At 53.2% G+C, this 22342-nt stretch overlaps 7 protein-coding genes across 7 annotated transcripts; 4 read left to right on the plus strand and 3 right to left on the minus strand.

Moving 5' to 3' along the window:
* Positions 1-4312: 4312 nt before the first annotated feature.
* VE01_08138 (uncharacterized protein) lies at positions 4313-6597 on the minus strand. Its single transcript, XM_018277566.2, has 4 exons — positions 5696-6597; positions 5577-5644; positions 5133-5523; positions 4313-5079 (listed from the first exon to the last, which is right to left on the minus strand). The coding sequence occupies exons 1-4, from the start codon at positions 6070-6072 to the stop codon at positions 4680-4682; spliced, it is 1236 nt and encodes a 411-aa protein (XP_018127475.1). The 5' UTR covers positions 6073-6597; the 3' UTR covers positions 4313-4679.
* A 3375-nt stretch (positions 6598-9972) lies between these two features.
* Positions 9973-13640, plus strand: VE01_08139 (uncharacterized protein). The gene is made up of 3 exons (XM_059463942.1): positions 9973-10517; positions 10578-12629; positions 12679-13640. Exons 1-3 carry the CDS (start codon positions 10188-10190, stop codon positions 13207-13209), a joined length of 2913 nt encoding a protein of 970 aa, XP_059319445.1. The 5' UTR covers positions 9973-10187; the 3' UTR covers positions 13210-13640.
* Positions 13641-13682: 42 nt separating this feature from the next.
* On the plus strand, positions 13683-14920 carry PKR1 (SMK killer toxin resistance protein). Its single transcript, XM_018277568.2, has 2 exons — positions 13683-14105; positions 14177-14920. The coding sequence occupies exon 2, from the start codon at positions 14283-14285 to the stop codon at positions 14733-14735; it is 453 nt and encodes a 150-aa protein (XP_018127515.1). The 5' UTR covers positions 13683-14105; positions 14177-14282; the 3' UTR covers positions 14736-14920.
* Positions 14921-15093: 173 nt separating this feature from the next.
* On the plus strand, positions 15094-15817 carry SMD1 (mRNA splicing protein smd1; the record flags this gene model as incomplete). The annotated part of the gene is made up of 3 exons (XM_018277569.2): positions 15094-15220; positions 15323-15372; positions 15477-15817. Exons 1-3 carry the CDS (start codon positions 15207-15209, stop codon positions 15815-15817), a joined length of 405 nt encoding a protein of 134 aa, XP_018127516.1. The 5' UTR covers positions 15094-15206.
* A 228-nt stretch (positions 15818-16045) lies between these two features.
* MTQ2 (S-adenosylmethionine-dependent methyltransferase) lies at positions 16046-16980 on the minus strand (the record flags this gene model as incomplete). The annotated part of the gene is made up of 1 exon (XM_018277570.2): positions 16046-16980. The coding sequence occupies exon 1, from the start codon at positions 16826-16828 to the stop codon at positions 16046-16048; it is 783 nt and encodes a 260-aa protein (XP_018127517.1). The 5' UTR covers positions 16829-16980.
* A 70-nt stretch (positions 16981-17050) lies between these two features.
* On the plus strand, positions 17051-17820 carry ACN9 (acetate non-utilizing protein 9). Its single transcript, XM_018277571.2, has 3 exons — positions 17051-17369; positions 17541-17640; positions 17712-17820. The coding sequence occupies exons 1-3, from the start codon at positions 17079-17081 to the stop codon at positions 17816-17818; spliced, it is 498 nt and encodes a 165-aa protein (XP_018127518.2). The 5' UTR covers positions 17051-17078; the 3' UTR covers positions 17819-17820.
* A 279-nt stretch (positions 17821-18099) lies between these two features.
* Positions 18100-20143, minus strand: VE01_08144 (uncharacterized protein). The gene is made up of 3 exons (XM_018277572.2): positions 19571-20143; positions 19258-19523; positions 18100-19205 (listed from the first exon to the last, which is right to left on the minus strand). Exons 1-3 carry the CDS (start codon positions 19871-19873, stop codon positions 18575-18577), a joined length of 1200 nt encoding a protein of 399 aa, XP_018127519.1. The 5' UTR covers positions 19874-20143; the 3' UTR covers positions 18100-18574.
* Between the last annotated feature and the right edge of the window lie 2199 nt (positions 20144-22342).

Genomic DNA, 22342 nt, shown 5'->3' on the forward strand with positions numbered 1-22342 from the left:
TAGATGCGGCTCCGCGGATTAGGCATACTGCCACATCTGCGCGTGCATGGGGAGGTCATGCACGGTCGGGGGTTGAAGGGAAAGGAGGGGGCTACGTCGCTGGGGTTTTCACGCATCCGCGTGGATGTCGGGAGGGAGTCCTTGGTTGAAAATGAACGGATAGCTGGGAGCACAGTTTAAGATTCTCGTACGGCAGAGCGACGTAGGGGTCGCGCTTATGATGTTGTACAGCGCCGGAGGACAAGCTGGATTGGGAGAGTTGGCCGATAGGGCTGAGAGGGTGGGTATGACGTATAGCTGTGAGGCACTGGATGGGAGACCGCAGGAGGAGGAAGGGAGGAGGAGGTGATGCAGGCTGATTAGGGTTGATTGTGAAACATGCGCTCGTATTCATGAATGTTTATAGGGCTGAAGGAACGCATATCGAGGGCGTTTTGAGGGCGTTTTCGCGGGCGTTTTTGTGGCTGCTGGGCTAGACCGAAGGATGCGGGGTGCGGTTCATCGGATGAGATGAGGGTTAAGATGGGCTGCGGGTGATCGGGTGGGCGGGGGTTGGGGAGTGGATTGATTTGAGACGGGAAGGCGGGAAGTGGCGGCAGGAGCGGAAGTGAGAAATTTGGTGGAGTTCGTCAATACTATGATGGTGGTGATGGTGATATCTAGGCCACAGGAAGGGAACGGATTGGGCGCACAGGACAAGCTTCCCTGCCCTGAGGATCCTGTCTTAGAGGCGAATTAGAGGACGAGGAATTAGATACTGAACAGCAAGAGCACAATAACAACGCTTCCATAACTGCCGGCCCTCCTGATCACTCAGCAGTGAGAGGGAAGGACGGCATCGCGGTCCTACCCTACGATTCAGTGCATGCAGCTTGATCGTTGTCGATGTCAGCACTAGCATCTATTTGCGTGACTTGGGGGCCAAAAATCTAGAGGGGTTGCAGTCGTGGCACCACCAGGGTGCACGTGGCTTGCTGGTGCGGGCTGGAAGGGGAATTTCTGCACCTGTCCAGGGTGTGAAAAGGGGATTCATCGGCGTTGTTGTTAGGTTGTGGTTATCGTTGTCGTCGCCAGGGTTTGAAAGGCGGAATGAAGGGAGGCCATCCTAGTGTGATAGCGGAAGTTGACTCTAGCACTCCATGTCAAATGCTCTTCACCACGCCCAGCAAATCACTCAATAACACCAGACCTCTATGGGCCACCACACCAATAGCACCTAGTCCGTGTGGGGTGGGTGGGGAGGGTGGAGAGGGTGGGGGCCAAAAAGTGGCGTCGTCGGACAGGGAGGACACGGCCCAGATGCTCCAGCGGAAACGGTGGAGACACAAACTGACGAACGAACGATGACGCTTGGAGCGCAGGGGAGAGGTGATATAGTACCATGCATGGAACCGGAGTTTACAGACTGCATATCTCCATGTGACAGGCTGCGAGGGAACGACTGGCTATGGAGAGAAGAGTTTTGCGCTGTTTTATGTCAAATCCTAAGGCGTCTTTGGCATCGTGCTGCCAATGGAAAGTGCTGCTGAGGATGCCCGCTGCTTCAGCTCGTCGCTGGCAATTGCTGGGCGATGTGGCCGGCCTTTTGAGAACAACATGAATGCTCCTATATGCTTTTGTAGGGCATGCGCGGATAATCCGTGCAGATGCTCCTTCCTGATACAGCTCAGGTGCAAGTATCCACCTTGAATCCTACAGCGCACAAACCACCCACCAAGACGCCGACAGCGCACGCACTGACTTGAGCCATCCATACATGTAACTGCATGAAAACCTTACGTCAGCACCCTAGCTGCCAAGTGTAATTTGCAGCAGCAGCCAGGACAGGGGAGAAACCGGTCAAGAAAAGACGAGCACCGGTTACTCGATTGGGAACCCGATAAAAACCATGTGATATCCGGGATTCGGCATCTCTGAAACTCAAATCATTATGCAATATAGGACACGGCGGAGAAAATGGCGCGCCCTAGCGCAAGCCCCAATTTTCGACAGTTCGATGCCTAGAGGGGGGAGAGGCAGGAAGGTCCCCCGCTCTCCACTCCCCTGGTGACGATCTTGGACGCTAAATATCTTTGCGAGACATTTTGTACCAGGGTCGCATGGGATGGCTGTCGCGGCTGAGATTGTATCCGAGAGAAGGTTAGAGCGACAAGACAACCAAGGGAAAGGGGGTCGCGCCACGCGGTTGGGCTTGTGGGTGGTTGCTGGGTTGCTAGGATGGTTCTTGGCTGCTGTCGGTGTACTTCCGAGTGGCATGTACAGTACAGTACTCTTCTCTTTGAAGTGTGACGATGTCTCGGGCGCTGATGATGGGTGGTTACGCCCGCCAGGAATTTAATGTCCGCCGCTCTTCACCCCGTGGCTTGCTCGCCGTGTCATGTTGTACGAGAGCTGTCGGCCGACGGGTGCGGGGGGACCAGCCAACTGGGTTGCGGAGAGGCGCGGAGCGGAGTTTGATTCAGGAAATGCGATCGAGAATGTTGGTGCCACAGCGCAAAGGCGGATGCATCTCTGTCAAACGTAGCAGCGACGAATAGCTGTTGTAGTATCGTAATGCTGACTGTCTCTTTACCTGAGATGGTCAACGGTCCGGTCTCCTGTTCACATTCACGCAAGCTGCTGTGTTGTAGAGCACAGGATCTCGGCGAACACAATCGCAAAAACCGATCCTCACCGCGCCCGATGGAATCCAATCTCACTGCAAATACCGCCGTGCGCCGCCCGGCCGCCAGATGTACAACCGAGACCTCCATTCTTCCCCTCCACGATCGACGCTGCGCGTGGGCGATCGTGCGCAACACTCTCAATCCCGTAGCCCCCGGCCGCCACAGTCGCACCCATCATCTGCACACATCCGAAAATAGCACCTCCCACACACACATACAAAATACAATCCGATACATGGCGCCAATCGCGCTCGCGGCTGAGCATCACACCCACTGGCCCTTAAACGCTGCATATAGTTTCACGACACACCTCTCAAACTCAAAAACGAGGCGCAGCGACCATTGCCGCCGCGCGTGTGTATTTTGAGTTATGATGCTGACCAGATGCGTGGCGGAGCGGCGGCAGCGGCGGGGGGAAGGGGGGAGCGGGAAGTTCCAGGCGAGTCCAGGTACGGTACAGTACAAACCACCCCCCTAGCGAGGGGCACGGCCCAGCCGCGTCTACTGCGGTTCGGATCCGCGGGTGTTTTCGCGGCCGTACGGGGTCTTGGCCGTCCCCTCACATCCGCAATCTATTATCGCTGACGCGAGGGGCGCCGCCATCTGTCGCGAGAATTCCGCGGCTAAACGGGAAAACTGGGAAAAAGAGCGGTTTTGTTTTCGGGCCTTTATCTCTGGGGCTGCAGCTGGTGCGTGCGCGCGGGATTGCTTGGTGCTTGGCATGTGTTCTGGAGCTGGAGTGCCTGGAGCCTTGTCTATCTGTCGTCTTTCGGTGTCCTAGTGAATAGTGGGGTAGGGGGGGAGGATTCGGGGGTTCCGGTCGCGGTGCACGGGTTTACTTACCGTGGTGCAATGGAGCGTACAGAATGTCTTCGCCGTCTCATTCCACGCAGATGAGTCCGTTGGGGGCTTTTATTCAGAGACACAGAGGTTGTGCTACCTGGTCGCTGGCGAACTTGCCTTACCCGGCGTGGTGTTGGTTAGACAAGCACAGGAATCACCTGACTCAGCTCGTCCCTGAGCCCCGTGGAGCGATGATCGAGTCTGGGGTATTGAAGGCGGCTTGTCTTCGGGGTGAGTTGCACGCAAACGCGTGACAGGCCAATACGATTAATCGCACGCAAATGTGTGGAGAGGAGAGCCAGCGATCGGAATTACACGCAAACGGGTAGACGATCAGCGCAAATTGCGCATCTTTCCGGATTCTCAATCCCGCCAGTGAGAAGGTTACCCTTAATTGGGACATTCTATTTCACCAGTTTAGTATTTCAAGTGGGTTTTTCTTGGCTGGCAGACTCTCCTTACTTGCTTATTTGGTTTGCTTTGCTGATGGTTGCTTACGTGACTGGAGATAGCGCAGGGTACAGTGCGTAAGGTTACGGTGAGGTCGCATTCGCCATGCACCAACCATGCACTAACTAACTATGCACCAACTAGGCAGCCACTTCTGGCCAGTTAGTAGTATAGGTGGGTTCGAACGGCTCACCAACGAACCGGGGTATGGGGATACGCTTTTTTGGTGTTTGGGCTCTTGAGGTGCAGTCAGTTGTTGGAAGTAAGGGGGGTCCGGACAACGCCGCTGTAACTAATTCACTGTTGTTTGATCCCCCCATATGCACGATTTTTTTGTTTGCTGCGAGATTTTACCGGGTATCAGTTTTGTTTGATTTTTTGGGTCTGCAGCTCTGTTGGCTAGCTAAATTTCTAAATGCTAAAGCGAGTGTGGGAGATGAGGGTGTGCCCATTCCAAGAATGCCAATCTGAGGTAGTGCCCAGTACGCACGCACGAGGCTGTTTCCAACAGACAGCCTCCACTCTCTCTATCCATATACACGTAGCGCTGGCTGCAAGGCAAGCCGCGCTCGGTTTCCAACATCCATGACCGCCCACCCTCCTACTCTAGGAACTGTCCAATTAAGCCTCGTAGCTTTTCGTAAAATATGTACACGAAGATGATAGTTTAGTTTCGCCGCCCCCGCGGCGCTTGTATTAAGCAGCTGGCTGGCTAACCGACTATGAGTTGCGTCGTTGCTTGCACTTCTCGTGCGCCATGTGCCCGTTGCGTGCCGTCGTGCGCGTGAATTCCGCGCCGCACTTGTTGCAGGTGGGTTTGTTGGCCATGCCGGACTTCTCACGTTGGTGGCGTAGCAGGTTGCTGAAGGTCGAGAACTTGCGGCCGTTGCAGTCGTGGTCCCAACACTGTGGTTTCGGGCGCGAGTGCACCACGCGCACAGTGTCGGGGGACTCTTGTGGAGCATTCGCCTGCTGCTGGTTGCCGTAGTAGAATTGCATTTCCGGGCCTGAAGTCATGGGGGGCATGGTGACTGGGCGGGAGCTGAGAGAAGGGATAGATGGTTCGCCTGGTGCGGTGGTGTATGGCATAAGGTATCCACCTGAAAAGTCGTTGCTAATGCTGCCGTTGTGTTAGTTGTCGGTCCAATTCCTTCATAGACAGGTGTTACTTACATTGGGTACGGGGCCTGGTATAGTTCTGGTGATTGAGTGCTCGGGATTTGGGGAGGGCTCATGTATGGCTGTTGTAGTGGTAGGTTGATGGAAGAGATTGATGCTGAGGTCGTGGGTTGAGAATAGCCTGTGAGAGTCCTGGGAAGGATGTCTGGCGTAGTTGAGAGAGATGGGTGGTATGAGTTGCTTGATGACCTGTCCCGCCTGATCTGTGCCTTTGAATCTCTCCGCGCCTGATCTCTTTGGCGCTTCAGCTCGCGCTGCTCGGTGGTAAGCATGCCTTGGGGCGGGCTTGACGAAATAGACCGCGAATCACTGGAGACGATAGCCTGCTCGGCGAAGGGATCCAGCAGCCCAGATCCGTCCTGGTAGCTGGTGCTTTGGTCAAACACTGGGTTAGGTTAGTCTGTGTAGTTGGTGACGGTCATTCCTAGAGAAACTCACCTGGCCAGGAATAAGCTGAACGGTTCAGTGATGCGTCGAATGGAGGATAGTATTGAACACCCATAGTACTAGAAATGTTAGCAGTGGCCTCGTAGCAATTGGGGGTCTGGGCAACTCACGTCATACTGCTCTGGGAGAAGGGGTCTCCTTCGCTCGTGTAGCTAGATCTCGACGGCGGAGGGATAACTTGGTCTTGAGCTGGATCGAGACGTAGAAGCGGTGTTTGTGAGGACTGAGAGGGGTCTATGTATGACCAGCCTTGCAAGGTGGTGTTCTGAGATGCGAGGGGGAGCGGCGCAAAGAGTGGTGGCGAGGAAGTTGCTGAGAATGCTGGGGACTGTTGCGGGGTAGACTGATCGTATTCTGAGGATGATGATAAAGGTGCTTGGTTATGGATTGCTATGGCAGACGACTCGGCGAGTGATAGTTGTCTTTGAGGTCTAGATCTAGACGTTTGTGAGTCTTCCTGACTAGGAAACTGAGGATAAGGCTCCATGAGAAGATGGAGGAGAGTTTGAAAAAGTATAGAAGATGACAAGAGATGACGAATGGCTATGGTTGCACGTACGTGAAGACCAAGTGGTCAGTGATGCCAATTGTTCTAGGATGAGTCGAGGTGAGAGCGAGATCGGTCCAGATGGGGGCAGATTGTATTTATGAGAGTCGAGAGTGGACCCGGCGGGATACTATGTATATGTTGAAAGATGAGAAGGAGGAGAGGTTCCAAGAGATTCAAGATAGATCGAGTCTCAGAATAAGAAATGCTATTTTGGTGCCCTGGTTCGATTTAACTCTGGAGTTACAAGGCTCTTGGATATCAACAACGCCTCCGCCTCGATGAAGGTCCAGGGCTAGCAAGGCTTAAGTAGAATAAATGTGGATGGGGGGTAAAAATGTCAGCGGAGAAGTGGCATGGGAACGTTGTAGTGGAGTCGTGCAAGGCCATTCTAATGCCAGCCAGTTCAAGTTCATTGCAGCTCTGAGTGGAGGTCGACAGGGTCAGATAGGACGAAGCAAGACCCTCTGGCCCCCCTCCCTTCTCACCCACCCCCCTCCCAGTCTCCGTACTTTTTTTTGTGAACAAGCACAACGCCATAAAAAGTAGAAGCGAAGTAGCCACGAAGTAGCCATGGAAGGGATTTGCATGTCTGAAGAGGCACAAAGTAGAGCAAGAAGTACGTGCTGGGTACTCGGCGACTGAACTGGACAGAGGATTTGGAAGGGTTGGGCCGGGGTACCCAGCACGACGCATGCCAGCAGTGTAGGACAGAGCTAGGCACAAAAGTGTGGGTGGTGCAGTGGGTGATGGTGGATTCTTCTGCAGCCCACAAGGTACAGTGGGTACAGTAAAATACCTACTATACTCCACAGTAAGGGTCACCGTTTCTCTAGCGCGCGTGCCCCATGTCCTTCCCATATTCCCGTTCGAGACACACCAGGTTTATTATTGAAGCGCACTAGGAGGAAGACGGTATGGCCGGGTTGGTGTCGCCTCGCCTCGCCGACCCTTCCTATCCACCACCAACACGCCATCACCACTTCCTCGTTCCCTGTAAGATGCTACCGAGAAGAAGCCCCTGGTGGCGCTGCCTGCTGTGCTAGATTCAAGGAACATGCCGTCTAATCTCCTTATCCGGTAGACGTTGCGCGGCTGTTTTGGCGACGTGAGTGTCCGAGCAGCGCCGCTGGTGATGACATGACACATCACGATGGATGAGTCCGCACTCTATTCTAACAGGTGCCGAATTGTGGATATACAGCGTGATGGCCCCGCCGTGTTACTTCGGTTGTATGAAGGCCCACTCCCCCCGAGCCTCATCTAGCATCTCCGCGGTGCTGAAGAGCCTTGAGCCTTGCACGAGGGCCGCAGAGATGCAGGCGAGGCATCTCTCTCACCAAGCCCGGAAATCCATTTAGAGTGCCACTGGCGATGAGCAGGAAGGGCTTGGCAACGGGCGAATGCGCACTCAGGCACCATGCCCCAGGCTGGTTCCTGCAATAATACCTCTGTTCTGTTCACCACTAAATCTCACAACCAAAAACAACATGCCTTGTCGTCGAAGGATCGTAATCCCTGAGTCTTGGGCCACACCCCTTGCACCTCACTTCTCGGTTATGATTGGCTTGAACACGAGAACCGCAGCAATTCAGTACATTCCGCAACGTCAAGGCCTTGTTCACCCCCTGTCTCCCCACCCCTTGCTCTCCCCTGCATCTCCTAGTTTATCCTCGAGCATAACTCTCTCGCTTGCATTGTACAGTGCTGCATAATGCACTTGGCCCCCCCGCCGCCCTCTCCGCTGCGTTCCGTACCGACATCTTAGGCGCCACACCTAGACACACTGAGTACAACAGCATTCCAGAATAACGCTTTCTTCATGGCTGTGCCAAGAATGCCCCAATCATCTCCACGACCATTGTCAGAGAGGCCGCAGGCGCTTACACTGAGGCTTAGACTCTGTTCAGCGCGCGGTAAAACTTATCTTAGACTAACAATAACGACAATCATGCGCGCCAAAGATAGAGAGACAACACCACGAAACGGGCCAGGGAAAGATGGAGACAAAAAAGACGGAGACGCCGTAGATCCCCAACAGCAGTTGTTGCCAGAAAGGGTATATGTTTCGATTCACCCGAATCCCGAGTCCAGCGGAGAGACTTCCTGCCACTCACATGACGGAACAACAAGGCTATCCGAGAGGGGGTTAGCGTTATGTGGGTTGGAGTCCGACTGGTCTCCCCCACCAATTTGGAATTCTCCAAATGATCAGCGTTGAGATGGGCAAACAGTACAAGCCGGCTCTGTTGTGCAACTCCGCACGCACGGGAGCCCCAAGAAGGCAGGCAAAAAGAATACTCCAAATGCACGTGGTGAAGTGTGGTATCATTGTTCTTCACTGGAATACCAGGGAGTCCCGCCGAGACATCGACGAGTCGTCACAACAATCCACAACAATCCAAGCCGTCCCATTCCACTCTCCCCGCAAGGATTCCTGAAACATCTAGTGAGATCTCCAGGAATGGAATGCCACATTGTTTTTGACAGATGTAATAATAACAACAACATCCATGGCGGCCCAGTAGATGGCCTTCGGCTCCGAGGTTAATCCCGAGAATTCACGAGGAGGAAGGAGCAACAACCCTAAAATTCCAAAATTAGCAACAGTAGTCAATAATGATTGGACAGACAGTCACTCTGCAGTAGTGCGGCACCAGCGATTAAGATTGCGCTGCCAAATTTGTCATCCCTGAGACACTCACTACCTATAAAGCAGTTAGCTTATAGCCCCAAGTATCTCTAGCTCGTTATAGCGTGCACGGTACATACCAACAATAGAATTCTCACATCTTGCCCACTTGGAGCGGCAGTGGCTTGTCGCCAAAGCTCAATCTTGCCGCTTGACATTCCGGGAAGCGCGTCTAAAACCCGCCCCCCCAGGTCCACCAGGTTGCGTTTCGTTCTTATCCACACAGAGCCCGTGCAGACAGCTTGTCATAGAGCTGCTTCCAAAAATACATTTGCCCTACCCATCAGACATGGATGGCATCGTCTACCCCTCACATCTACCCCCGTCAGCGATCATTTAGAAACGAAACAAGCCAAAATTGTGACGATAATAGAATCAATGTGATGGCCAATCTCTTCGTCTTGAATCCTTCTCATAGCGACGGCAGATGATCGAGTCGAGCACAGGCGATCCCTCCCCGATGCAACATGGATGCTTCTTGATATAGCTCCCCCCCCCTCTTCAGCCCGTCAGCACCTACCTCTACAGGACAGAAAGAGAGGACCAGGTTGAAGCCGTGCAGCCGTCTTAGGTGAGATTCTCAGCCAAGCTCGCGTCGGAGTCCAAGTCAGTCGGAGTGATAGGGCAAGAGATGAGATTCATCTATCTGCCACATGTGGTCAGATGGAGATCCAAGGTAGGGATGCATTTAGACGACATAATGTGACACTCAAGGGTGTGTTTATTTTTATAACAGGATCGACTTCGGAGCTTAGCTTGGTAAGTTTGTTTGGTTTAATATCTTCAGAAGGACCCATCAAATTAATTTCCCCCATAAATATTCCAAGTTGAAAAACTTACACTGTGGAATTCACAACTTCGTTTGCTTCTGGGAGAGGATGCCAACCCCATGGACCATTGCTATACCTTTGCTGAACACTGACATGCTAGCAGTACGGTTCTATATGGTCGCGTTCATATTAACATCATATTTGTTGGCAATATGGACTGGCGTGTTCTGGTTGTGAGTTAAAGTTTACCCCAGATAATAGCGCCTGAGGCTCCAAAGGCTCCAAATGTTCGTGCGTGATGTGATTGGCTAGAGGACAAAGTTGACAACCGCCTTGCGGCTCACGGCCACTGGGTACCTCACTTTACCTAAGCGTCTACAGCCTCATAGAAACAAATTCAGTCTACAACATTCCCCGTCTATTCATTGGTGATATTGACCTCTCCTGCCGACTCTACGGTATTTTGAATCTCGATCTATCCCTTGTGACCTTGTTCCATCGCTCTTGCCTCGTTGGAATCTAAGTTACCGACCGAGCAAGGAAGGCCAACCAGGCCGACACGCGATATCGACTCATCCGGCAAGATTTGTATTATGAACGACGAGCAAGCACATACATCCTCCAATCCTGACTCTGTGACCCCAGAGTCCGATACAGGACATACGCACCACTCAAAAGCTGCAACCTCTGGAGCGTCGTCCAATGATCCGGCCGCTACTCCCACACTGGGATCGGCGCTGCCTCTCGCCATGGTAGACAACGGGCATGTCGAAGAGAATCCAAAAGGCGACAGTGGATTTAGGAAGACGGTGTCGAAACCCCCGAAAAAAAGGGATCCCGAATGGCCTTCTGCTCCGCGGCGGCAAGGGCCGCTCAAGCTCCTGGATCTCCCTGTAGATGTGCTAAAGGAGATTGTAAGTGAGGTATGTAACGCCTTATCAAAACATATACTCTATGTGTACTAACGGTGTGCTGTCTTATAGATCACACATACGAATGACCTCACGGCTCTGGCTCTCACGCACTCGGCTCTCCATTGCCTTGCGATACCACACATCTACTCCCGATTCGACATCGTATGGCCCGATGCTACGTCGACATCTGATACAAGGACAGGAGTTGATGCATTGACTTATGGTCTGTCAACTCTGGTGATGTCTCACCGACTATACGAACCTTTATCTTTAGCTCAAGAGCCACAGCCACAGCCGTCAGATGCTGATGCGTCAGGTTCACCGCCCCCTCCTGGCTCTAGGTTGCGGATAGGGAACAACTACTCTATGTATACGAGAAAGTTTTCGCTGGGCAATGGGCCATCCGATTGGGTGCAGGACTATATGATAACGAAAGAGAGCGGAAAGATGCTTGGGACGCTGGTGGCTTTGGCAGTGGCCCGAATGGTTAATCTGGAGACATTCGTCTGGGATATGCCGACGGGAGTTCTGAGGGATGTCTTCTTATCCCTCTCCTCGCTGGAGCGAAATAATAAGCCTGGAGAATGCCGACTGGAGAAGTTCCTCGTACGATGGCATGATAACTCCCTGGACCAGCCCACTCCGCCTGGTGGCTCGAGCCTTACTGCCCCTGGTGGATCAGTTATACCTCCCAACTCTATCGTGACGTCTATAGGCATCCCGCTTCCTCAAGACAACATTCAGCATCCGTTAAACCCTCACTTCGTGAGCTCTAGGCCGGCCTCGTTTCACAATGCCGTTGAGCATCCCACGCTCTCCGTCTTGCCGCCCTTGAAGTCTCTGAGTGTGCTAGATATCGACGAGGTCTCTTATCTCGATGAGATGAGTGTTCTCATTGAGAGGTCGAAGGATCGCCTACAGGCGCTTCGTGTCGGCATAGCGCGAAAGGCATGTGAGCGCCCGTTCGTTATGCCCTGGGATTCAGTTGGCCTCCACCAAGTTGACCACGATCAAACATGGCCTGGTGCCCAAAGTAAAATCGGGGATCTAAGGCTTGGTGGTGTGCTAGGCGTTATTATGGGGCGCGTGTTTGATATCCACAGAAGCACAAAGGCTCCAGTCGCGCTTAAATCGGAAGCCACGATAGTACCTGATGGCGGGCAAACAGATATGCTTAATGGCATAGAGGCCCTTAATCTAGGGGGTACGGCTGCCTCAGAAGCTGCTATCGAGCAACATTCCCAATTGATGGATATGGTCGACCAAGATATATCATCAACAAACGCACTTATTGAGGGCGCTCAGCTTCTTCCAGCGCATCATGTCGAGGACGAAAGCGACCCATCAAAAACCGATACGGAGCCTTTGATAAGTGATGCTGGGGATGCAGATCTGGGGGTTTCATCAAACATCATTTCACCCGCCGTTGAGATCTCTCAGCTGAACATATCGCAACCCTACGGTGTTCCCGCGTCGGGGAACAGGCGGCCCTCGAAGAAAGGCGCAGCTTCTGAGAAGTCTGCCGACGAGTCTGGACCACCAAAACGGAAATTGCTCACAGGCAAGCTCCGGTTGCAGGTTCTTGAGCTCGAACGCGTACCTCTGTCAATATATGTCTTGCAGAAAGCATTCGACTGGACGACGCTCAAGTCGCTTACTATCCTGGACTGTGCATATCATGAGAGTCTCTGGAGAATGCTGCGACGCCAGTTCCGGCCCCAGCTCGGCACGAACTCATCCAAAGCAACCCCTCACATGGAGTACCAGTTAAATTTGAAGCACATCCATACAGACATTGCAACGCCGTCGCTGATCTCGTTCCTGAAGGATACTCTCGCCCCGAATACTCTGGAGGTTCTGTTTCTCCAAGATCGCCGCCAGAAGACTAGTAGCTCGGTGACCATTGATGCTATATACAAGGGACCTCTCAGAAGGCATCGGAAGAGTTTGAAGAAACTTCTCATCGATTCTTCTGATAGGATTCCAAGAGGTCCATCCGTATCGAGTGAGACCGCCCGCTGGAGAACGTGGATGCTGTCCAATGAGGCTTTGTCATATATTACAAGTGGGAATATGACTAGTCTCAAGGAACTCAGCGTCGCCATTGACTATAGAGACTGGGTAAGCCTATAACCTGAATAACTTGAAACTCTTGCTAACGATTCCGCAGCATTTCTTTCTCCGCCGGCTTCCTAACATCCCAGGGTTACGATCCTTGAACATCCCTTTCATCGGCGACCACGTCACGCCTGCGTATGACCCGAAAGAGCTCGCGATGCAAGTCGTGGACATGATATTCCTGCGGCCAGAGATTGAGCTCTGCTACCTAGGCATCTCGAACAAGTGTTTTGAGATCCTGGAGAACCGTCCCGGAGACGAGAGACACTCAGGCGATGAGGCAGTGACAGCGCACGGCGAGCTAGGGGAGCAGATGACAGAAGACGAGGAAGATGAGGATGCTGAAAGCGATGCGGACGATGATGATGCCGAGAGCGAGGCAGATGATGACGACGGGACGGCTACGGAGGCTGTCGAGACGGAAGGCGCTGAGTATGAGCTTTCTGAGGACAGTGACGAGTTCGACGGCGCTTCAGAGGTGGATTCGGATACGGAGGGCAACAGAACTGCGCTACGGCTGCGGGAGATCCTCTTCTATGACGACAAGGTGGCCATTTTCAAGGCGAGGCATATGCGGCTTTAAGGCGGGCACTGGGCGGTGTGCCGCCCTCTTCTGGTGTTTGTGTTTTTATCTATTTCAGGCAGACGTTTGCGAAGAAGCGGGCTTTTGGGAAGGGGGGGCGTTTTTTTAAGGACAGAGACGATTAATAGCATTGGAGACACATATATACATATGGTTTTATTGGGATGGGCAAATCCAGGTGTTTGCAACAGTGGTGGCGAGATAGATCGCTGCATTAAAGGGGGAAAGTTATTGGGCGAGCGCTGGTTCGTTGCTGGGAGTCGATGGGAGGTCGATCGTCGATCATATTGCAATACTTTTTTGCTGCTGGCGATAGTTATTGTAGCTTCGATAGCTGTTGATTGGGAAACACCTTCGTCGCAAGGAGGTTCTTTTGGCAGGCTATGATTGAATGAATGAGTGACTCTTTGTTTACACATGTACTTCACAGCTCACACAACCAGATATCCTTGTTCAACTCCCGTCCTTATTGTAGTGCCTAAAGTCAACAAAAGTACTAGCCACCAGCGCGTCATGGCCCAAACCCAACCCCGAGCGTGAATCGCGACCCAATGATCTGGCGGGGTTACATGGATGGGGGGCTCAATTATTCCCCGAGGTGTGAGTGAGAGCTAGGCACGACACGAGCGCGGACAGGCAGGCGTTGTTGCTGCTACGGTGGGGTATCAGTCAGGCGGGGCCGTGCGGTATCATCGCATTCGGGAACAAGGGAAATCAAGAAACGCAACATATCTCTCTCTCCTTCTCCAACGACGACGACGTTTGCACACTCTGTCCTTAACCAGCTGACGCGTGTCGCCTTATAATAAAGTCGCTTTGCTACGCTTTAGATACCCGCGATACCGTCTATCCTGTTTTTCTGAGCGTTCTTGAGACAGAGACATCGCTGAAGTTGGGTGAGTTGCCCGCGTGCCTGAGATGGAAGTGAAGCGCGCATAGAGTACATTTACTGACAACTACCGCGCAGACGAGATACAGTAAAACACACCTCCCACGCACCGTCGCGAACCTTTAATATACCACCCCCAACCCGCGAAACAGCCACCCGCAACCAACCCACCGCGCCCGCCGCCATGGCGACCTTCTTCACCGACCTCATGACCTCCATATTCACTCCGGGCCCCACATCCTCCCTCCTCCTCGCTACGAACGTCTCCTTCGCGGCACTACAAGTTACCTTCCTCGGGCTCCTGATCGCGACCTTCTCTATCCACTTCGTGGTGCTCTCCGTCCTGTGCGGATCGCTCTGGTGGGGTATCAACTGGTTTGTGGCTGAGCTGCTGGCGCATGATGCGGCGGAGAAGGAGAAGGCTAGGGAGGAGGCTGAGGCGATAGGGGAGAGCAGTGAGAGTGATACAGATGCGCAAACTGTGGTGGGGGTGAAAGGGGGGAGTGGGGTGGAGGTTAGGGAGGAGGTGGAGGGGTTGGTGAAGAGGGATTTGGCGGAGAGTCCGTTGAGGAGTAAGAGTGATGTTAGTACGGAGGATGAGTGGGAGAGGGTGTCGGATAATGAGAAGGATAAATAGGGGGTTGCCTGGAATAGCTGGAGGGAGGTGTGATGCTGGTTTCGTTGGTTACTGGGGGTTCTGATGTGCGTTGGGGAGTTTGGAATTAGATATCCTGGGCGCGATAGTGATGGAAGCTCGGTCAGTTGCACAGTTACACAGTACATAGTCTCGGTCTTCAACAGGCAATAAATCTAGATCCGTCATCCTTTGCGATCCAAATCCGTTCATACCTTTCATAAATCCCTACAACCTGGCTGGGTTTTGGGGAAACAGTCACGTGTAGCCTTGCGTCTTAAAGTCGACACCTCACATCCAAGGCGTCCACGAAGCCTAGCTCCAAAAGTTCGAGGATCGCGATCAGAGCCTCAACCTCGCACAATCCAGGCGGCGGCACGACATACAAATTGCACGCGCCTCTTTCTCTCAGACCCACACAACCACGACTCACCATCTCGATAGCTCTGTCACGACCGACAGACCACTGTCAAGATGAAGCTCGTTAGGTACGCCGCGCCTCCTCCAATTGCGGAGCTCCTCGTGCGAAAGCTCGGTGTAGCCTTGAGCTTGGATAGGACCTGTGGAGAGAGATACTAACTCCGTTCTAGATTCCTCATGAAGTGCGCGAACGAGACGGTGACGATTGAGCTTAAGAATGGTAAAGCCCCCCCGTCCCCCAAATGTACCGCGCACCACACAATGCACCACACCACACCACCCCCCCCTCACTCCCCGCAGACACACGACTAACACCACCACCAGGCACCATCATCCACGGAACCATCACATCCGTCTCCCCACAAATGAACACCGCCCTCCGCACCGTGAAGATGACCGCGCGCGGCCGCGATCCCGTCGCCCTCGACACCATCAACCTCCGCGGCAGCACGATCCGGTACTACATCCTCCCCGACTCTCTGCCGCTGGACACGCTACTCATCGACGACGCTCCGAAGCCGAAGAACAAGGCACGCAAGGAGGTGGCTGATAAGGGGGGTGCGAGGGGTGGGCGCGGAGGACCGAGGGGAGGGAGGGGTGGGGGACGGGGTGGGGGTTTCAGGGGGGGCGGTGGAAGGGGGGGAGGAAGGGGGAGGGGGTTCTAAGTGGGGTATTGGAGATGGGGAGGGGGATTATAGGGAGGGATGGGTTCTGTATGGCCTTTGGGAGTGGGTGCATGGCAATGTTGTTCTGGCGTTATTAGGGAAAAGAAAGGATGAGTCGACGCGCGAGAGGACTGGCAGATATGAAATGCAATCGTCCTTCCTACCACTCCGGGTCACCACACGCACACTTCACAGTGGACCCATATCCAAAGCCGACTTAACACGATTCTATTCACCCCCGCTAACCCTCCATATCCTAACCACAACCAACTTCTCCCACCCCCCCTTCTTCCCGCTGCTCCCTACCACCTCCGCCTCCCACCTCCCCCCTCCTTCCCACCCCCTCGCCCCCTTCATCACATCTTCTGGCTTATTCTGCGCACACAACAACACAAACGCACTCCCCCTCTGACTCAACACCCTCGGTATCTCCGCCAACAACCGGTCCGTGACTTCCATCCCATCCTTCCCCCCCGCGTAACTGAGCGCCAGTAGACGACTCTCCCGCTCATACGCGGCCTCCCTGTCGCTCGGGGCCTCTTTATCCCCATCTCCGTCTTGTAAGGCGGGTACGTCGGGGGTGGGGACGTAGGGGGGGTTGAAGACTAGGACGTCTATTGATCCTGACTTCACTGCGCTGGTCAAGTCCCCGACGCTGTTTCCGATGTACGTCCCCCCGGTTTCTTGTCCCGCCTCACGAAGCGCAACAGCAACAGTCTCCCCCGTCGCCCGACAGGCGTGTTCATTTATATCCACGCCCCATGCTAGGACATCTGGGCGCCCGAAGATAGTCTCGGCGTGTGCGGTGAGGAAGGCGAGGACGACGCCGGAGCCGGTGCCGATTTCGAGGATGAGGGGTGAGGGCGAGGTGGAGGGGGAGATGGGGAAGAGAGACCGAAAGAGCGAAGTGAGGGAGGGAGAGGAGAACGTGTCGAGGAGGAGGTAGGAGTCCTCTGCTGGTTCGTAGATGTGTGTAAACGGGACGTGGGCAGTGTCTGGGGTGTCGAGCATGGTTGCGCTTATGCCGTGCGCGACGGCGTGGTTGACGGTGTGGTGAGGTTCGGGAATATAGTTAAATCCCAAATATTTGTCTTTCAATTCGTATCGATCCGTCGTTTCAGTCGTATAATAATTATCCCTTCAACCACTTGCGCAATGTCCCCCCAACGTTGTCATCGCACCCCCACCGTCATCCCCGCAACTTTTCCCTCTCCCCCCACAGCCTCGCCACAAGGCTGACATCAACTCGAACCCCAAACCCATGAACCTCGGATCAACCGCATCACCACTACCTCCTCTCACCCACCTCCCACCACGTCCTCAAAACAAACAAAACACAATGCGCACCCTCCGCCCCCTCCTCGCGCGCGCCGCAACCTTACAACCAGCCGGTCGCGCACCACCCAGCGCGCTGCTCCCGCCTATACCGTTGTATAGACGGCTGTTGAGGGCGCATCGGAGGTGTTTGCCGAGGGAGATGAGGGTTTTGGGGGATGAGTATGTTAAGGGGGAGTTTAGGGCGCATAGGGAGGTGGAGAATCCGATGCATATTGTACGTCTACATTTTCCTTTGCCGTTGTACGATTTTGGGGGATTGAATTGGGGAAATGGGGATTGGATGGCAGTTGAGGATTGGGATGGGGATGAGAGAGAAGGGAGAGAGGGGGGAGGCGGAACATGGGAGATGGGACAATGGGAGAGCACCGGCTGACAAAATGGACAGATCGGCTTCCTAACAGAATGGCAACTCTACGCCCAAAAACTCGAAGGTTCCTCCTGGCAAGGCGAGGTCCTAGACAAAGCCAAGATCGATAAGATGAGCGGTACGTCTTCTCGGTCCCTTTGGGGGTCGCTGTGATGTGAATGGCCGGGAAGCTAATGTGCGGGCGGATAGATCAGCAACTAGGGCAGCTGTACGAACTGATGAAGGCGACGAGGGAATTGGAGGGTGAGGGTGAGGGAGGAGAGTTGGGGGGAGAGGGAGGAGAAGGGAAGAAGTGAGGTGGTTTGAAGATGAGGGGGGTGTATTGATACCTTAGACGTGGGCGGGGTGGGTGTATTATATGTTGATAGCATTTAGAAGGGGGGTTGAATCTGTATTGTATAGTGGCATGTGGGAAGGAGATTCAGTGTATTCTTCTATGATTCAAATATACACCAACAAATTCACACACACCGCGCATGATTCACAGCAGCCGCGGTATACAAAATAAACCATTAGACACCCCCACTCACATCCATTCTACTCGACAGAAACCTTATTTCAAAATATCATTAATATCATCATTCATCACAAGCTATTATATATACAACCCCACCACAACAATGTGCCAAGTCCAAACCCTCCACTCCCCAACCTGTCACCACACCTGGATGGAGATCACCACCCCCTGCGCCCCTGACATGGGTTTCTCAAACTGCTCTACCCTCGTCTTCGAATGCTCCGCCCGCGGGCCGCGAATCACGCACACGTGCTGCGCGCAGTTGTGTCCCTGGGACGGCGGTCGTGGCGGGGAATATTGTCTGAATACCACGCGCGTGGTGATAAGAGTGCGGCGTGGTGTCCATATCGGCCGGAGTCCGTATGGGAGGGGCGTTGATCTGATGTGGGCTGTTATGTGAGGCCGGTGGCGGGATGGGAGCGGGGGCGACGAGGTGTGTAAGAATCGAAAGAGTCGTGTACAACAGTACTCCGCGTCCAATTTCAGCACCGCGCCAGGCGAATGCTTCTCATTTTCATTTGGAAGGGCGAGCCGTTTACTCCGCATCCAACGGGCAGACGGGCGGTGTATCATTAACCTGGATCCCACCACGCTTCTTCTCATTCGAGTCATGGAAGGGCAGTTTCCACCCTCCCTCGCTCTCGGGAACAGCGAGCCAGAGACGCATCAAGTGGCGTCTTGGGAGCGGGGGCAGGTTATCCTTATACGCCGTGCGCGAGTGAAAGACATGGGGTCCCGAATGCAAGAACTGGATATCGCCCAGCTCAAGCACCATATGCAAACTAAGCCTCATGCACGTATCCTCCAGCACCTGCAGCGCCTCCAGCTGCTCCGACGACAATGGCGGGATCTCCCCGATATCCGAGAAGCGCTTGAGAGACTTGACGAAGTAGGGATCGGCTTTCGCGAAGACGCGCGGGTTGTCGGAGCCGGTCTCGAGGTAGAAGAGCGGCTGGCGCACGTACTCGTCTTCGCCGAAGGAGGTCTCGCCTTTGCGGTCGTAGTACCAGATGGGCTTTGTGAGGGTCTCGGCGACGTCGGGGCGCTCGCGCTGCAGGGTGTTCCAGACGTGTTGGGTGGAGGCGAGGTCGGATTCGCCGCCTTCGAGGGCGCGGGCTATGCAGAGGAGGCCGACGATGTCGCAGTCGTCGACGTGGAAGAATTGGCTGTTGTTGGGGTTAGTTTAACGTCAGAATGGGGAATGAAAGAGAAACTTACCGAGCGTTTGTTCTGTAGATGCGGACTTTGTCGGTTTGCGTGGCGTCGTCGCCGACGTCTTTGACGTGACCCAGGACATGACCGCGGGAGTTTTGGCTGATGAAGTAGCCTAGGTATGTGCCGAGTCCCATGTATGCAGCCGCGCACTTGTGGTTATCCCATACTTGGACTGGGATGCCTTTGAAGAGTATGAATCCCTTGCCTTCAATAAGGTCGTGCTTAACATCTGACAGGAGCTTCCCGAGCTTTGGGAGAACGAAGTTGCTCTGCAATTTGTTAGAAAGGCTTATTTTGACAACTGATGACGACATACCTTTGAAATACCAGTTAGAGGAATGCCGTCTGCGATGAACTTGTCTGCCACAGAACCGAGCTCTTCGATCTCCTCGGCAGTGAACCTGTGGACCCATTTCTCTGGGTTGTCTTTGTAGTCCTCTGGCTTCCACAGCGACGGACCAGAGCAGACCTTTGGGAATTCGGAGTATGGCCTCAGTTGGTCATAGAGGGGAGGGTGCTGTCCGGAAGTCTTGATGCCATCGTGGAAGATGGTAGTATCAACGGCCTTCTTGCTCTGGTAGGGCGCCGTGGGAAGGGTCTCGAGGAGAGCTGGTGCCATGTTGAAAGGACTAAAAAAGGACGCTTTGGGTATATAAAGTGAAGTAGAGCGTGTAGTTAAAGAGTAATCAAGAAATCAAGAAGTATAAGGGGGGGCACACGACAGACTATATATATGTGCCTGGTGAGAAATAACAGTATGAATGAGATAATAAATACCACCTATAATTACCTTTGACCCCTCAACCCCTCACTAACCTCTCCTCACATTCTGACTGTTCACCTACAAAAATACCATGTGTTTGGTGACAATCCGTGTACTAACGGCTTGGTAGGCATGGAGCAATTCCGATGGTCAATTGCGTGATGGTGGTGGTTGTCGCGGCTTCTTTGGGGAAAGGGACGGGTGTGGAGCCCTTTGATGGTACGATGGAGTAAGCTCGAACATTTTAATACGGAGCCCAGAATTGGAGTTCATATTTTAAACTCATTATTGTACTCCAATTCTTGGGCTCCGTAGTTAGTTGGCGCGGGAATTCCACATTTTCAGTATGGCACAATGGCACAATGCGGGGCAGGAACAAGGAAACAAACACCGGGAACAAACACCGTGGTATTCAGTACACGGTTCGGTATGTGTATCAGCTGATGGATATGTATCAATTGCCGTTACTGTTAGTTAATTGAAGTCGATTAATTATCCCACCTTTTGAGTCTTCGTATCTCGTATTTCCTAGACAGAGATGCTGTTTTGTTGTAGACTATATAGTACGTCGTGTGTCGTCGGACCAGAAGTACAAGCATAGATTGCACGGAACTATAGTATGAAATTGTAAGCCATCGCCCTTTCCATTCCGCGAATACTCCCTAAGATAAGCTCGGCAGGCGCTACCACCTACCACCTCCCACCTCCCACCAGCTTCCCGCAATGGACCAGCGGAAGATTGGCATTGCTGTGGACTGGCAGTGGATTGGCGGCGGACTTCATGTCCGTCCGGTAAGTCATCGACACATCGCCGTCCTTTCCGTATCTGCCGTAAAAACCGTATCGTGTACTCCTAGGCATGTTAATCTCTCAGCATCATATCAAATACCCCCGGCTCCCCATGCTCGTCCCCGTCTCGGCATCCCATTTTCCTGAGTTGGGCCCCGTACTCCAGACCAGGGCATCCCTTTTTCTGAAGCTGGGCTCCGTACTATATACCAGGGCATCCCTTTCTTCTTGCATTGGGCTCCGTACTCGACACCACCACGGCCAGCTTGGGGATGTTATCGTGACCCAGAGCTTCCCTTTTCCTGCATTGGGCTCCGTACTCGACACCACTTCGGCCAGCTCGAGGATGTTATCGTGACCCATTGGAAACACCAAATCAGGCAGGCGCGCCTTGATCTAACATCCATGGGCTAGCTGGCACGTCGATGGCGTCCAGGATCAGGCGCGGGGAAGTGTTGTCATGATAAGAGTAGGTTGATTGATGCTCCGATGGCCAGCTGTTCTCGTACGACGGCGGAACAGAGAAGGAGCGATGGCGTCCAGGATTAGAAGCGGGACACTGTTCTCATGATAGAGCAGATTGACTCGTGGCCATTTCTATGGCGTAAGACGTTGAAGTTGATGGATGGCGAGGAAGGTCGACGACCACAGCTCGGATGCAATGTGTTTGCAAGAGGAAGGGAGCTGGAGTTGCGAGTGGTGACGAGAGAGGTGTAACATTTTGATATCCTATGCTGTCCCAGCAATGTTAGAGGGGTATTCTCAAATCATTTGTGTCGGGGGCGGAATTTGGCCGCTGGTGGTGTGTCGTTGTTTGGGCGTCTGATTGAATGCCACGAAAGTTGGAGTACAAGGCGTAAAAGGCGTAAATTTAAAAGTGTACAGTATTAATTAACTTTCTCCGTATTTTATTTTGTAATCTCAGTCACGGTGGTCGCCTGGGTAGGACGAGCGCTGAAGGTGGCAATATATAATGAAGTGCCTTGGTTTTGGTTTTGGGGGATGAAGAGGTGCGAGGGGGAATATTTGCCAAGTTCTGCACTTATACCGGGGCTCTGATAATCCTGCTCCTGCTCTGATAAAGTTACATTACATGATACTCATTATAGAAATCCCATCTCACTGTCCGTAGTCGACGACCCGGCCATACAGACTCCAAAGAACAATAACTCTCATACACATATTTAAGTTACAGCGTACCTAAGTGGATGGCGGCGTAGGATATGGCGGAACACACTGAAGGCAATACCCCTCCTCATCTCCATACTTCATAACTCTCGACGCAGTCAACCCTCTGTTGTACTTTTCACCGACCTGGTGAGGAATCCAGTCATTTGATTTGGCTTCTGGACAGTACCAGGATACGATTTTTAGAGTATGTCCGCAGAGGGTGTAGGTTGTTCTCTGCCAGTGACACATGGTGCGGTATTTGTGGTCTTTTATATGTTAGAATAGCTTCAATTTCTATGTGTGGAAGGAAGATCTCTTACTAATGTCTCTTATAAGTGAAAAGGTGGCTTTGATAGAGGCCTGAAG

Source organism: Pseudogymnoascus verrucosus (genome assembly GCF_001662655.1).
Source record: "Pseudogymnoascus verrucosus strain UAMH 10579 unplaced genomic scaffold scaffold_45, whole genome shotgun sequence".
NCBI classification, from domain to species: Eukaryota; Fungi; Ascomycota; class Leotiomycetes; order Thelebolales; family Thelebolaceae; genus Pseudogymnoascus; species Pseudogymnoascus verrucosus.

Coding starts and splice junctions, on each gene's coding strand:
- VE01_08138 (XM_018277566.2), bottom strand. CDS start 6,072: ATGGAGCCTTATCCTCAGTTTCCTAGTCAGGAAGACTCACAAACGTCT. Junction 5,645..5,695: donor TTCTCCCAGAGCAGTATGAC/GTGAGTTGCCCA, acceptor TAACATTTCTAG/TACTATGGGTGTTCAATACT. Junction 5,524..5,576: donor TTCAGCTTATTCCTGGCCAG/GTGAGTTTCTCT, acceptor AACCTAACCCAG/TGTTTGACCAAAGCACCAGC.
- VE01_08139 (XM_059463942.1), top strand. CDS start 10,188: ATGAACGACGAGCAAGCACATACATCCTCCAATCCTGACTCTGTGACC. Junction 10,518..10,577: donor TAAAGGAGATTGTAAGTGAG/GTATGTAACGCC, acceptor GCTGTCTTATAG/ATCACACATACGAATGACCT. Junction 12,630..12,678: donor CCATTGACTATAGAGACTGG/GTAAGCCTATAA, acceptor ACGATTCCGCAG/CATTTCTTTCTCCGCCGGCT.
- PKR1 (XM_018277568.2), top strand. CDS start 14,283: ATGGCGACCTTCTTCACCGACCTCATGACCTCCATATTCACTCCGGGC.
- ACN9 (XM_018277571.2), top strand. CDS start 17,079: ATGAACCTCGGATCAACCGCATCACCACTACCTCCTCTCACCCACCTC. Junction 17,370..17,540: donor TGGAGAATCCGATGCATATT/GTACGTCTACAT, acceptor CAAAATGGACAG/ATCGGCTTCCTAACAGAATG. Junction 17,641..17,711: donor CAAGATCGATAAGATGAGCG/GTACGTCTTCTC, acceptor GCGGGCGGATAG/ATCAGCAACTAGGGCAGCTG.
- VE01_08144 (XM_018277572.2), bottom strand. CDS start 19,873: ATGGCACCAGCTCTCCTCGAGACCCTTCCCACGGCGCCCTACCAGAGC. Junction 19,524..19,570: donor CTCTAACTGGTATTTCAAAG/GTATGTCGTCAT, acceptor AACAAATTGCAG/AGCAACTTCGTTCTCCCAAA. Junction 19,206..19,257: donor ATCTACAGAACAAACGCTCG/GTAAGTTTCTCT, acceptor CCCCAACAACAG/CCAATTCTTCCACGTCGACG.